At 49.0% G+C, this 14,022-nt stretch overlaps 1 protein-coding gene across 12 annotated transcripts in view; it reads left to right on the forward strand.

Annotated features, from left to right (window-relative positions):
• AGAP1 (ArfGAP with GTPase domain, ankyrin repeat and PH domain 1) overlaps positions 1-14,022 on the forward strand; it is a 634,886-nt gene that overhangs the window by 470,221 nt on the left and 150,643 nt on the right. For 9 of the 12 annotated variants that reach the window (XR_010122905.1, XR_010122903.1, XM_054477354.2 and 6 more), the window contains one exon: positions 6,628-6,789. The exons of the other annotated variants lie outside the window; for them this stretch is intronic. Coding sequence is in view for 7 of the 9 variants with exons in the window: in XM_054477354.2 (XP_054333329.1) it covers positions 6,628-6,789 (162 nt within the window). In the remaining 2 variants the exon portion in view is untranslated. The remainder of the gene's footprint in view (positions 1-6,627; positions 6,790-14,022) is intronic. 12 annotated transcript variants of the gene reach the window in all.

Below are 14,022 nucleotides of genomic sequence, written 5' to 3' on the forward strand. Positions count from 1 at the left end.
AGACCCTAGAAACTGTGGTTCTTGCTGGTAGCAAGCCTGGGTGAGACCATGAGAGAGGGTGTCTGAGGTCCAGGGCAGAAGAGCTTCATGAGGGTGGAGTGGCGCAGATGCCAGGGTGCTGGAGAGGACATCCAGGAGGCTGAGATGCAGACAGACCAAAATTCCAAAGGAGGTGTGTGCGAGAGGTTGAAAACTAGAAGCTCTGGTTGAAATTCCGTGGGGTTTCTCGCTATTGATATTTTAGGTATTTGAGACTATTCTTTGTGGCAGGGGCTGTCCTGTGCATTGTAGGGCATTTTTCAGCACCTCTGGCTTCTACCACCTGATGCCTGTAGCACCTCCACTCCACTCCACCCAGTTTGATGGTAGGGGTTCCTGGAGAACCGGTGGATCTGTGGGAATCCAGAGTCCCATGGGGCTAGAAGTGCTTGTGTGGAAGGACACAAAAGGAAAACGTGGATGTGGAGGAAATGCTGATGGGTTGGCTGTGGTGGTATTTCCGAGTGCTGTCTCCTTCCCAAGACTGCCACGTAGCTGCCTCCTCCAGGTGAGTCCGGGATTTCTCCCTGAATTATAAATATTCCGAGATATGTAGAAAGCTTGGAAATGAGAGGGCCCTGTCCCTGTCAACTGTTTCGCAAAAAGTTTTCTACAGCTAAAAGTGGGAAGGGGCCTAGAAACAGATGTGCCATTTTGATTTCCAGAAACGTGAATTCTGAGCTAGATGCCAGTGAGTCAGGTCACAACCAGGTGGGATTCTGAATTCAGTTGTTAAAGGGCTGCTTTGTGTGCACATAGAAAAGGAAACAGATGTATTTGAACAGAGATAGTTTATTAAAGAGAATGGATAGACATCAAATAGATGGCCCTTTATCATTTTAAGTTGTCAAAAATATGTGTGAGTTGGGTACCATATAGCCCTCAGCAGAGTATTTGACAAGATTGTTCCTTAGTTTCCTCATAGGCAAGTTGAAAGATATGTGAGCTGAACACAAAGACAGTATAATTTATCTAGGCTCAGTGGTCACTCTTAGAATCTTCCAGGAGTGGATGGTGCATCTTAAGGTGGGAAGCTCTATCTTGACTCCACCCTGTTCACCATCTTTTTCATTGATGTGGATGGATATACGGGAGTATATGCTCAGAACAGTCAAGCATAACTAAGACAATAGTGAAGAGTAACGACGCATAGGCTTAGAACACAGAGAGAGACATAAAGAGTGGTGGCCTGGAATAGAGACCCTAGTGGTAGACCCACCACACCCATGTGGAAGCCTGTCATGTGGACGACATAGCTAATGTATGTGTTCTGAGTGTCTTAGAAATAGCGGTATACACTCATAAAAACAACCGCTGGATAACAGAAGAGAGTTTATGGTATAATGCACCTACTGTAGGCTCAGCATTGCACAAGTCACCACAGGGATGGTGGGCACTGGTGGTTGCCCTGGGCACAGGCATGCTAGCTAGATTGAGATAAGCGACTGGCAGCCACGTGCAGAAGGTCCTAACTGTGGGCTCCATGGGAGTGTAGAGATGAGAAACGTTAGTTTGGGAGAGAGTGTCACAAACACAGAGTGACAGAGGGAAGGACGCACAGTTGGGGATGAACATGGCCTGTCGAAATGAGAGGACACCCAAGGGACAGAGTAAAATAATATGATTTTAATATAATAATATTACTTAATAGCGGCCCGCGGCAGCCGAGGAGAGTTGTGTTTGCCTGCTCTGCTTATCTGCCTGCAGGACTAGGGTTGAGCTCTCTGAGGGCAAAGACAGTCACGGTGACCATCGTTTCCCATGGCCTGGCACCATACCTGGCAGAGTGGGCTCCTAACACTGAATAGAGAGGATGGGATGGTAAAGACTTGGGAACCCTGGGCAGAAAATATTTAAAATGAGCAAAAAGATTGCCTGCCTGGTTTGAGCATTGAACAACACAGAGAAGGGTTGCTTTAGAATCAGGTAATGATCTTGGGGTCTCGCCCCACCCCACGAACGTTATGAGGCTTCTGAACACTGTTAAATCATACATAAAAATTAATTAGTCTCGCCCTTTTTGTCTGAGATATCTATAGCTTTTATCTGATATTCAGTGGAATCTAGTATTCCAGAAATACATATAAGAACCACTACTTTAGAAATATTAGTATTGTGAAATCATGGGACAGCTTAAAAGGTGAAAGTCTGGGAGGAGAAGGACCTCGTGGAGCTGGCTGCACAGCCTAGGCTTGGGGTAAGGTAAGAACTGGACCAGGGGTGAGTGGTGCTTAAACGGAGAGCAGGCAGTCATGGAGCGGCTTTGTGAAAACAGACTGAGCTCGGGGTCCCAGGCTGCTCAAGGCAAGGGACGTGTCTTATTTAAACCTGCCCGCTCCCACCTCTGCAGTCCCACCACAACCAAACAGCCATAGTGCAGGCTCAGGGGGTCTCAGGACTGCTGGCTACACCTCGGGTACAGTTAACCAAGGAGGTTTACCAGATGTCCACCGTGGAAAGCAAGAGTTGGGCAGAAGTGGCAGGAAAGTGTCAGTTTCAAGGGTGAAGCCCAAGGTGATAGCGGAGAAAGCTGCCCGGAATGCAAAGGTCAGAGTGAGTGCTGTTTCTTGGGAGCCGGCTGCCGGGAGGAGAGGGTCAGGTAGAGCCAAGCGTGGAACTGGTGTTGGTGTCATGCACATGGAGAATGCCCCTGTGGACGTAGGGAGGAGAGGCAGGAAAACATGGCATCCTGGGCCAGCACAGTTAGCATGATGAGGGAGAGGAAGGCTTAAGGGGGCAAAGGAAGGCACAGTGAAACAGTGTGCCATTTTGAAGAAGCAGTGGTGAGGGAAGCCAGACTTCAAGGAGTCAGGAAGAAACGCAGTGGATTTAAACCCTGTATCTGGATAGGAACCTTGTCTGGAGAGGCCTGCAGTGGTTTTGAGCAGACCCCACCGAGCTCTGTGACTTCAGCAAGTGACTTAACTTCCCCCTGTGCCTTGGTTTTCTAATCTGTAAAGTGGAGGTGGTAGGGATACCACGTGCCTCAGCGGATTGCTTAGAGTCCTGAACGCATTGCTGAAGAGGTAGAGCCTGGAATAGCCCCTGTTGGGTAGTAACTTTGGATGAGTGTTTGCTGTTGAGACTGTGGCTTCAAGGATTAAGGAAATAACCCTGTAAGGAATAATGGGGTTTAGGAAAGTGGGTATGAAAGATCTTGGGACTTCTGAGGACAGAAATGACGCAATGGAGAGGGAGGAATGAGTGGAAGTGACCTGGCCGAAACACCTGAGGATGGAAGACGGGACCAGGACAAGCTAGGAATGTTCATTTAGCAAGAGAGGGGAGCCCATTCCTCTAGGGATGGAGAGAGGGAGCCCATTCCTTTGGGGATGGAGGAGAGGGGAGCCCGTTCCTCTAAGGTTGGAGGAGAGGGGAGTCCATTCCTCTAGGGATGGAGGAGAGGGGAGCCCGTTCCTCTGGGGTTGGAGAGAGGGGAGCCTGTTCCTCTAAGAATGGAGGAGAGGGGAGTCCATTCCTCTGGGGATGGAGGAGAGGGGAGCCTGTTCCTCTGGGGTTGGAGAGAGGGGAGCCCATTCCTCTAAGGATGGAGGAGAGGGGAGTCCGTTCCTCTGGGGATGGAGGAGAGGGGAGCTCGTTCCTCTGGGGTTGGAGAGAGGGGAGCCTGTTCCTCTAAGGATGGAGGAGAGGGGAGTCCATTCCTCTGGGGATGGAGGAGGGGGAGCCCTTTCCTCTGGGGATGGAGGAGAGGGGAGTCCATTCCTCTGGGGATGGAGGAGAGGGGAGCCCATTTCTCTGGGGATGGAGGAGAGGGGAGCCTATTCCTCTGGGGATGGAGGAGAGGGGAGCCCTTTCCTCTGGGGATGGAGAGAGGGAGCCCGTTCCTCTGGTGATGGAAAGAGGGGAGCCTGTTCCTCTGGGGTTGGAGAGGGGAGCCCGTTCCTCTTAAGGAGGGAGGAGAGGGGAGTCCGTTCCTCTGGGGATGGAGGAGAGGGGAGCCCGTTCCTCTGGGAATGGAGAAGAGGAGAGCCCGTTCCTCCGGGGATGGAGGAGAGGGGAGTCCATTCCTTTAAGGATGGAGGAGAGGGGAGCCCATTTCTCTAGGGATAGAGAGAGGGGCGTCCGTTCCTCTGGGGATGGAGGAGAGGGGAGCCCTTTCCTCTGGGGATGGAGAGAGGGAGCCCGTTCCTCTGGGGATGGAGAAGAGGGGAGCCCGTTCCTCTGGGGATAGAAGAGAGAGGGGAGCCCGTTCCTCTGGGGTTGGAAAGAGGGGAGTCCGTTCCTCTAAGGTTGGAGGAGAGAGGAGTCCGTTCCTCTGGGGATGGAGGAGAGGGGAGTCCGTTCCTCTGGGGATGGAGGAGAGGGGAGTCCGTTCCTCTGGGGATGGAGGAGAGGGGAGCCCGTTCCTCTGGGAATGGAGAAGAGGGGAGCCCGTTCCTCTAAGGATGGAGGAGCCCACTTCTCTGGGGATGGAGAGAGGGGAGCCTGTTCCTCTAAGGATGGAGGAGAGGGGAGAAGGCCAGTAGAGGAGCCGTGATGGCGGAGTCACAACAGACGCACCCCAGGAAGCTGATAGCCAGATTTCTGCCATTGATGTTACCTCTCACCTACCACCAGGGGACAGTGACCTGTCCCTGTGCCTCTGCATCTAAGGATGTGCGTCCATAGGAAGCACCTCCTGCCTGGTAGAGGGAAAGTTGCTGAGACACCGAATTGCCACATTTTTCGCAACTCCTTAAAGTGGTGAAGGGAACTTCCGCCTTTTGTGAGTGAGTGACCACCCACAAGGAGTGCACACGGTTGACACAGTCTCAGGGGTCTCATGGTGTCCAGTGCTGCCTGGGCTGCCCTGCAGAAGCCCTGGGGTGGCCCTTCACCCCCTTCGCAGGAGGAGCTCCCCACAGCCCTCTTCTTCCATGTGTAAAGGGTGCATGCAATGAAGGGTGATGCTTCTGACTGTGCAGAGAGGGGCGAGGGGTCTCTGCCTTAGGGCGTCCAGGAACATGCATCGGGGTGTTCTTGGGACCATATGTATTTCTCAGATACCTTAAATTGTATGTTTTTACATTTCTCAACATATGATAAAATTTCCTAGAACTTCACAAAATAAAAATATTTTCAATTCATTTTGATTTCCATTATCTTTATATTTGAAATCATGTCACTGTTCTGCTCAGAACCCTGCAGTGGCTCCCCATTTCCCCCAAAGCACAGGCGAGGGTCCTCACAGTGGCCCGCGAGCCCCCCTCCTCTCCAGTGCCACCTTCCACAGGCCCCTCCCACCCACACCGGCTGCCACCACTCGGGCCCCCTCTCCGTTTCTGGAACACACCAGGCTCCCTCCTTAGAGCCAGGCTCTGGCTGTTTCTCTGCTCTCATTACCTTCTCACTCCTCTGCCATTTTCAAGTCTTGATTTAGTGTCCACTGCTCAGCGAGACCTGCCCCAGCTACCCTATTTTAAATGACACCCCCCATCGCTGCCGCCTCTCCCCAGCCTCCCAGCCTTGATGCCCCGCGTTCCTATTCGGTCTTTCCCATAACTCTTACCAGCTTCTGATGGACTCCAGGTTCTGGCCCGGCTGCCATGTCACCGCCACTGCCATGTCACCGCCGCTCCACTTTACAGAGTCCCCATTGGGGCAGGAATGTTTATCTGTTTCTCCTCGATGATGACTGCCAAGCATCTTGAAAAGCCGCTGGCTCACAGCCAGTGCTCAAAAAATATCAGCTGAATGGGGGCGGTGTGCTGCACAGAACTCTGACTTTGGACTTAAAGATGCTGAATCGTGAAATAAAAACTTTTCAAGACTCCGTAGGCACGCACCACCTGTTTTTCCTGCACGTTTTCAGTGTGCTTTTCCACCCTGGTTGAATTATATGTGCGTTCTGGTCATGTAGTACTGCTTTGGCCTTCTCTTTGATAAAGATACAAATGGACATAATACATTGAGAATTTCACTTATAGTGAATAATCACATGTGCACTGGTTTTGAAACTGTTCTAAGTAGCTTCAATGAATCAAAAATTGGCAGGCCTACTATAACGACTTCCAGACACTGTCACTGGACATTGGTGAGAGAGAGAAAAAAATAGCATAGAATTTTTCACTGATAATAAAACAAGATGAAGTTATAGTCATCCGTAATATTGAGGCCAGAAGAAAGGATCAGGAGTCCCTTATCCTGTGCACCCACAGGAGTCAAACCCATTTAAGATGATATTTCCAAATGTATTCTTAAATGCATCATTTTCATTTCCAATATATCAAGGTAATTTTAAGAAGAGAAAGATAACTAAAAAGCATAAACTCACCCCTCTCCTTTTGCAGAGCTCCAGTCATGCAAAGGAGAGAAGGAGAACGTATCCATAGCATGCTGGTGGTAGAAAAATAAATGCTTGTTTTTTAATAGCTGGTGGCACAGTAGAGCAAGGGGGACTGAGCCCATCTCATACCAGAGGCTCTAGGCCTCCAACCCAGCAATACAGTGATGGGATGTTATTTGCAGGGCCCTGTGTGGTATGGGAGGAGCGTGGCTGTGCTGTTTCTGCGTATTCTACTTTGTAACTGCTCACTCTCTGCATTTTTTTTTTTTTTTTTTTTTTTGCCTTTTCTGGTCCAATGGCAGACACAGGGCTGGGTGACTCCGTATGCTCCAGCCCCAGTATCTCCAGCACCACCAGCCCCAAGCTCGACCCGCCCCCCTCCCCTCACGCCAACAGAAAGAAGCACCGAAGGAAGAAAAGCACTAGCAACTTCAAAGCCGACGGCCTGTCCGGCACTGCTGAAGGTAAGGGCTCCGTGATGCCCCGGGAGAGAGTCTCCACTGCGGAAAATTCTTTGTTATTTTTCAAATGCGTGAAGTTAGACACCCTTAGCACCACAAATGCACAGTAATGCTGGTCACCGTGTGTGCTTTCTGTTTGCAAGGTGGCACGAGAGGGCCCTTGGGACCTTTTCATCACTGTCTGATTCTCATATTACACAACCAAATCCGCTGTCTCACTTGGCCGCTGTCGCTGGTCGCGGGTAGGAGTGCTGGTCTCCCAGCCACGAGCCTGATCCAGTTCTGAGGTCTCGCCCCACCCTGGCAGCCTGGGCGATTGTCCTCTCCAGCCAAGGTGGGCCACGCTGTGTGACTCTGCTGGGGACGGTGCCCACTTCTAGTTTAGGAATCATCTCTGATATTGGTTACTCTTAACTAACCAGACACCTGCCTTGATTTCAGCTTTTAGCAACGTGTTATGATAAACGCTTCTTCTGTTAATGTCCATCAGCTCTTTCTGGTATGTGGGCTCTATTAATATTCCAGTTGTCACAGCTCATTGTGAGTCTCCTTTCACCTTAGTCCTTCCTTAGTTTTTATTGCCACTGATGGCTGGATGTGAGCTTCCTGAAGTGGCTCCTTCAAATGAATTCCCTTTTTTTAAATTCCATAGATGCAAGTAGAGATACGTAAGTGCATGCGTACACACACACATACACACACACCCCCCACATTATGAGAGGTAAAATTAATGCAGTTGTAACAAAGGAATACTTAAAAGGAAAAATTAAAGTTTGAGAACCTTGTTGTTAGAACATGAATTATTACCTGTGAGACCGACAATGGTGAAAGAGTGTGGTTACCTGTGAGACCGACATGGTAAAAGCGTGTCTTCAGCAAGGGTCTCATGCCCAGGGGCAACGTTTATGGCTTCCGTCCTTTATCTTTCTCTACGGCTGCCATGCTTTTTCCAGATACTCTGCTTGATTGAGGGTTCAAACCTGTGAGCTGTCAGACAGTGGCCTCATTAGAGGGAGTGGCCCATCCCGTCCACATATCCAGAGCGGAGCACGCGAACCCACGGTGCGTGTGTTAGCAGGGAAGGGGCCGAGTGTGGGGTGCGCTGTGTGTTTCCATAACACCCGACGCAGGGAGCATCGTTTCTTCCATCATCAGGAAGCTGAAGTTCGGAGCTCTGAGTAGCCCGCCAGCCTCCGCAGAAGGGTTAGAAGCCTTTCTCCTTCACCACATTTCTTCCTGTTTTGCCTCCTATAAGCTTCCTGCTAACATATTTAGCCAATAAAAACTGATTTTTCATCAGGCACGGTGGCTCACACCTGTAATCCCAGCACTTTGGGAGGCCGAGGCAGGAAGATCACCTGACGTCAGGAGTTCGAGACCAGCCTGGCCAACATGATGAAACTCCGTCTCTACTAAAAATACAAAAATTAGCTGGGTGTGGTGGCATATGCCTGTAATCCCAGCTACTTGGGAGGCTGAGGCAGGAGAATTTATTGAACCCAGGAGGTGGAGGTTGCAGTGAAACTGAGACCATGCCACTGCACTCCAGCCTGGGCGGGCGACAGAGTGAGACTCTGTCTTAAAAAAAAAAAAAAAAAAAAAGACGATTTTTCTCATGTTGTGGTGAGTGAGGATAATTCCATTAAGTCAGCGATGGTAGAAAATAATGGTTATGGGTCAGAGCAGCCACAGATGCCACTGACCTTCCCACTGAAAAGAGTTTCAGCCACAAGCGCTCTGTGTTGGTAAGACTCCTTCAGACAACCGTTTGGCCAAAATCACCCTGCCAAGCACGTGCAGCCACCCCTCCCTGATTGGGAAGAAGGTTAGCCTCCCCAGGGTGGGCAGCCTGTACCCTCCACGCCCCTAAGGTGCACACACAGGGGCGGGCGCCAGATTCCCTTTAGGGACAGGCCTAGTTCTCATTTTCACAGGTATATGTCTTCTTGGATTTGTTGTGTGTTTCCAGCCGAGGTCTGTGGTTTTTTTTTAATGCACAACCTGGTAGGAACTGACCGTTGCCACTTAGATACACGTACATTATCCCACCCACGTGTTGACTGCTGTGTAAATGAGTGAATAAATCAGTAGCGTTTCTGCACATTTAGTTGAGCAGCTGGTACCACCCAGTGTTCCGTTCAGCACCGGTGAGTTTGAAGGAAGTTTGACAAGTGACCGTGACCATGTTAGACGCCTGATGTTTCAAGTCCACTTGCTGAGTGAATGGGATGGTATGTGGGTGCCAGGCAATAGTGGATACCCAGGCTGAGACACGGGCTCTGTCCAAGCAGCAAATGGGGGCCCCTTTCCTTAAAGGGTCTTACTGCTGAGGTGGTAACACCAGCAGAAAGATTTCAGGCACCATGGAAACTCCGAGATTAGGAAATCACAGGTGTCTCAAACATGGATGTGTAAGCAGGTGACGTGTGTTTGGAAGTCCAAGGCAGAGGTTCCGAGGGAGCCACCTCACTCTTTAATTAGGAGAGTGGTCTCTACATCAGCGGCTATGACATCTTTCCAATAGAAAATAAGTCATAAGTCATTTATAAAAAGAAAATGTATCATTTTTCCCTAGGAAAAGTTACTTATCAGACTACAAATGAGTCACTTTTGTGAAAAAGTCTATATTTCATTTTTTCAAAGCCACATTTTCCCCCCAAATTGTAACATATCTAAAGTCAGAACATATCATTGTAGATTCAATGATATATAATATTTTTGATAGTTTTATTTACTGTTAATTCCTTGAAAGTACGTTGTGTAAAACACCCAAATTAAACATTCTCTTCTGGCCGGGCGCAGTGGCTCACGCCTGTAATCCCAGCACTTTGGGAGGCCGAGGCGGGCGGATCAAGAGGTCAGGAGATCGAGACCATCCTGGCTAACACGGTGAAACCCCATCTCTACTAAAAATACAAAAATTAGCTGGGCATGGTGGCGGGTGCCTGTGGTCCCAGCTACTTGAGAGGCTGAGGCAGGAGAATGGCGTGAACCCGGGAGGCGGAGCTTGCAGTGAGCTGGGATCGCGCCACTGGACTCCAGCCTGGGCAACAGAGTGAGACTCCGTCTCAAAAAAAAAAAAAATTCTGTTCTTGAAACTAAAGCCAGTTATATATGTTTTATTTTATTTATTTATTTATTGTATTTTTTGAGACAGGGTCTCGCTCTGTCACCCAGGCTGGGGTGTAGTGGTGCAGTCACAGCTCACTGCAGCCTCGAACTCCCAGGTTCGAGTGATCTTCCCACCTCAGCCTCCCAAGTAGCTGGGACCACAGGCAGGCACCACGACACCTGGCTGATTTTTTTGTATTTTTGTAGAAACGGGGTTTCACTCTTTTGCCCAGGCTGGTCTTGAACTCCTGAGCTCAAGCAATCCTCCCACCTCAGCCTCCCAAAGTGCTGGGACTACAGGCGTGAGCCACCACACCTGGCCTATATTTTATGTTTTGAGAATACTACTCAATTACAAGAAACCATTTCTGCTTCTCTTTCCTGCAAGGCTCTGTGACTGGTTACTACTAGTGTATTCTCTATTGCCTAACCAAGTGCTGAAAAGGTGGAATTACAGATATAAAACTTCTATAGGAGATTTGTGTAAAGTAGTTGAATTTTATGGTTTTTAACATACCCTATTGGAACAAATAACTAGGTTCAAATCTCTTTAGAGTATAAGAAAAATAGAATTCCATTGAAGTAAGCAAATTCATCAGGGTCCTTTGAATGCATTGGTCAGTAGAATCCATTGAAGTCAGCTGATGAATCTGGAATGGATGGGGCTCGCTGGCTGGCTCGCCGAGGAGAGTCCTCCTGGGCGTGTCTGCAGAGGTGCGGGGAAAGCGGTGGGTTTGGTGTAGAACCCGGGGTGTAACGGGGCGAAGAGAGGGCAACTATTTGGGAAAAAGCTTCCAGCTAGGAGCTGTGGCCTTCAAGAGAGAGACCTGTCCGGCTGTGGTGACCGGGAGGGTGAGGGTGACCTCACTCTTCTCCCGCCCACTGGTCTCCAGTGGCCCCTCCTTGACCAAATCCAACCAGAGGCCAAAAGCCCCAAGAGCCCACGATGCCAGTCACACAGTTGGCTCCCAGGACCAAGACAAAACCAACAGAAGCCATAGAGTGTTCGTGCCTTTCACAGCACCTCCGGCAAGCCCCTGAAGCCAGTGCCATGCCACTCTGCTGGTGGTCCACAAACACAGGAAGTGAAGCCTCTAGAGGGCAGGGATGTGTCCTCCCCTCCATCATCCCCCAGGGTCTGGCTTTAGCCTGGCCCAGGGAGCCCTCGCGGCTTCCTAAGCAGACCTCAGCGCCCTTCCGCAGCTGTGCGCGACAAGGACCCTGCGAGAAGGTCTTCCTAGACTCCCAGCTGAGCGCAGAGGTTCTCACTCTGGCCGTTTCTTACCTCTGTGGTGCACTTATTCAGAAAGTAAAGGCTAATAGTAGGAATCATCAGTACCTGCTGCTGCAAACCCAGAAACACTGTCTACACGGGGCTGTCAGGGTGACCGATGGAAATAGGGCCGTTCCTGCCCTTGAGTTTCTCCCTGCGCAGGTCCTCGCTGTGCTCTTTTTGCTGAAGAACAGCCACTCTGTTCTGCACCAGATGGCAGAGGGTGTCAGACCCCAGCCCAAGGAGAGCATTTATTAAGTTTACAATTTAAAATGAATCGGAGGAATCTGGAAAGTTACAGAAGCAGGGACTGTGACTGGAGAATGCCTTATCTTTTTGTGTATATTTTGGGTTCTAAGGATTACCAGGAGATGTGTGGATGACGGAGCCCGTCACTAGGCTCTTACGTCACAGATGGGCTGCTGTGCTGCGTGGTCATTGTAGACCAATGGGAGGAAACTGAGATGTGACTGGGCAGGATGGTGACGGGGCCTGAAGGCTGTGCATGGAGGGAATGTGCAGTGACCAGAGAGAAGGGTGGTGATGAGGACGAGGGCCATGAGGCATGGTGACTGTGACCAGCTGATGGAAGGTCTGCAAAGAAGGGCGTCCCAACTTGTCCTGGACGGCCCAGGTGGTAACCATGGGACCTGATGGGTGGAAGCCTCAAGGAGATGGATTTTGATTCTGATATTAAAAGCTCTAAGAAAAGCTCTACGAACCAGGGCTGCCGGAGAGGGAGTGACTCCGACCCTGCGTGGGGTCGGCATGGGTTGGACCAGGGTAGAGGAACCCGGGCTCTGGAAGGTGATTGCACCACGGCCCTGGATTCCCGACCAGGTCCAAGTTCAAGGGTATGTGCCAGGGAAGAGCGCCTGGGCAGTGGGATTTTGCAGATCTTTAATGGCTTGTCAGCTCTTGGCATTGTCTTTGAATTACAGTACTTTCTGGGCATCTTCATATCTCGGGTCCAGTAGTGAGGTTGTCATTGCTAAAATGAACGGTCTCTGCAGTCGCATTCTGTGGGCCCGAACCTGGTGGTTCTCGTTAGTTTTATAACATTCATGCAAGTTTGCATTAAGTGCTAATTTCCCTGTTTCCCCAGTGAAAAGGCTGAAGTAGAGAGAGGTTAAGTGGCTTTCTTGTCCAGGGTCAGGTTGCTGGTAGGTGACAGAACTGTCTCTTGATTCTCTGCCTCAAACTCTTTCCACCAGGCAAAAAGCAAGTCTTTGAGGTATGTGGAGCTGCTTTTGAATCTGGGAGTGGGGCACACTGAATAGCTTCCTTGATATTTCTCAGATTCCATGTAAAGACACTGACTTTTATATGGCTCATAACATCTAGAAGTTGTGTAGCAAAGATCTTTCTTTAAAAATGCAGGACCAGGCTGGATTTACCCAATCTTATTATACAAGAGGGTATGCAGAAATCCTGGTGTTATCCCCCCCTTGGGTTCACAGCGCTTTGTTCTGAAGGTCTCAGAAGGGAATTTATTTTATCCTTCTCATCTTGTTACTTTGGTTGTTCATTCTGGTCTTTATCGCACCATTGTGTGGTTGATCCTGGATGGATATTGAAAGATTCTCCTGTAGAGGGTAAGTCACAAATGGGCCTCTCACTGTTATGGTAGAAAATGAATTGCTCATCACAGCTGCACTCACTGAGCAATGAAATGTTGACAAATTTCATTAACTCCAGAGTTGCAGAGGTCACCCAGGACTTAGTTTCCCTTCACTCTTTCAAAGGAGAACCTGAAATTGTGGATCATTTTATTCTTTCATCAAATATTAAGCAACCACCACAGGGAAAGCGCTGTGTGTTTGGCTCCATGGGAGACGTTGAGAAATAAAACTCAGTTCCTCTCTCTCTCCAAGGAGTTTAGAGCCTGATTATGGAGATAAGACATGCAAGAAACTGTAACGAGGATGTCAGGCAGAATATTCAAGAAAGGCATGGGAATTCAGAAGAAACACAAAAATACACTGAGCTGTAAAAGTTAGGGAAGGCTAACCTGTTGTAGAGCTTAATTTTTATTGTGCAGATTTAGCACATAATGGTTATCTTATTTAATAAAACTGCAGAAAGCATTACTTTTTCATTAAATGTTGCCTACTTATAACTTTAAACACCAGTGGTAGTGATTTAATTAGTCACAAAATGGAGTTTTGTTTTTACTTAGATGCTAAGAAACAGATGTTGCTATTCTTGATCAGTTACCTTTTACCTTAGGACTTTTTTTTATTATTATTAATTAGTTGATGTTTTGGAAGGCACTTTGGAGAGAAATTAAAGAATCGTGCATGCATATCGTACAGTGTTTTTTTTTTTTTGCAGGAAAGCAATACGTGGGTGCGTGGAAGCTCTCAGTTAATCTGTAACCATCCAGTTAGATGGACTATCATGCAGCTTGAGCCATTGCTGGGTAGTTTGGGGATTTTACATGCCGTGATTGGGAGGGCAGTGTGCTTGTTTTGTTATTTAGAATATAACAAGGTTGTAAGAGTCTTATTAGCACAAGGCTCTCATCTTTTCTCACTCCTGGGGTGCAATTAGTGTGCACATGTTGGTGAGCACATGACTGTCAAGGAGTCAGGGCCCAGAAACTGCTACCTTCCAGGTTTATATCCGGTCTACAGGGGCTTTCACATTGAATTCTGTGTTATTTGGAGGTGGCTGGAGGGGAGATCCAGTTGCGCGAGTGTTACTGTCATTCCTCCCTCAGGTTTTCTCCTTTTCTTCTCCATGAACATTCCACCGGCACCTCCCGTGTCTGCTCCTTGTTTAACATTGGCAGCTACCCTGGAAAGGGAACGAGAAGTCTCCGCAATCGGCTCCCTAAAAACTGCATAATC

The sequence above is a fragment of the Pongo pygmaeus genome, chromosome 11, assembly GCF_028885625.2.
Source record: "Pongo pygmaeus isolate AG05252 chromosome 11, NHGRI_mPonPyg2-v2.0_pri, whole genome shotgun sequence".
In the NCBI taxonomy this organism is placed as follows: Eukaryota; Metazoa; Chordata; class Mammalia; order Primates; family Hominidae; genus Pongo; species Pongo pygmaeus.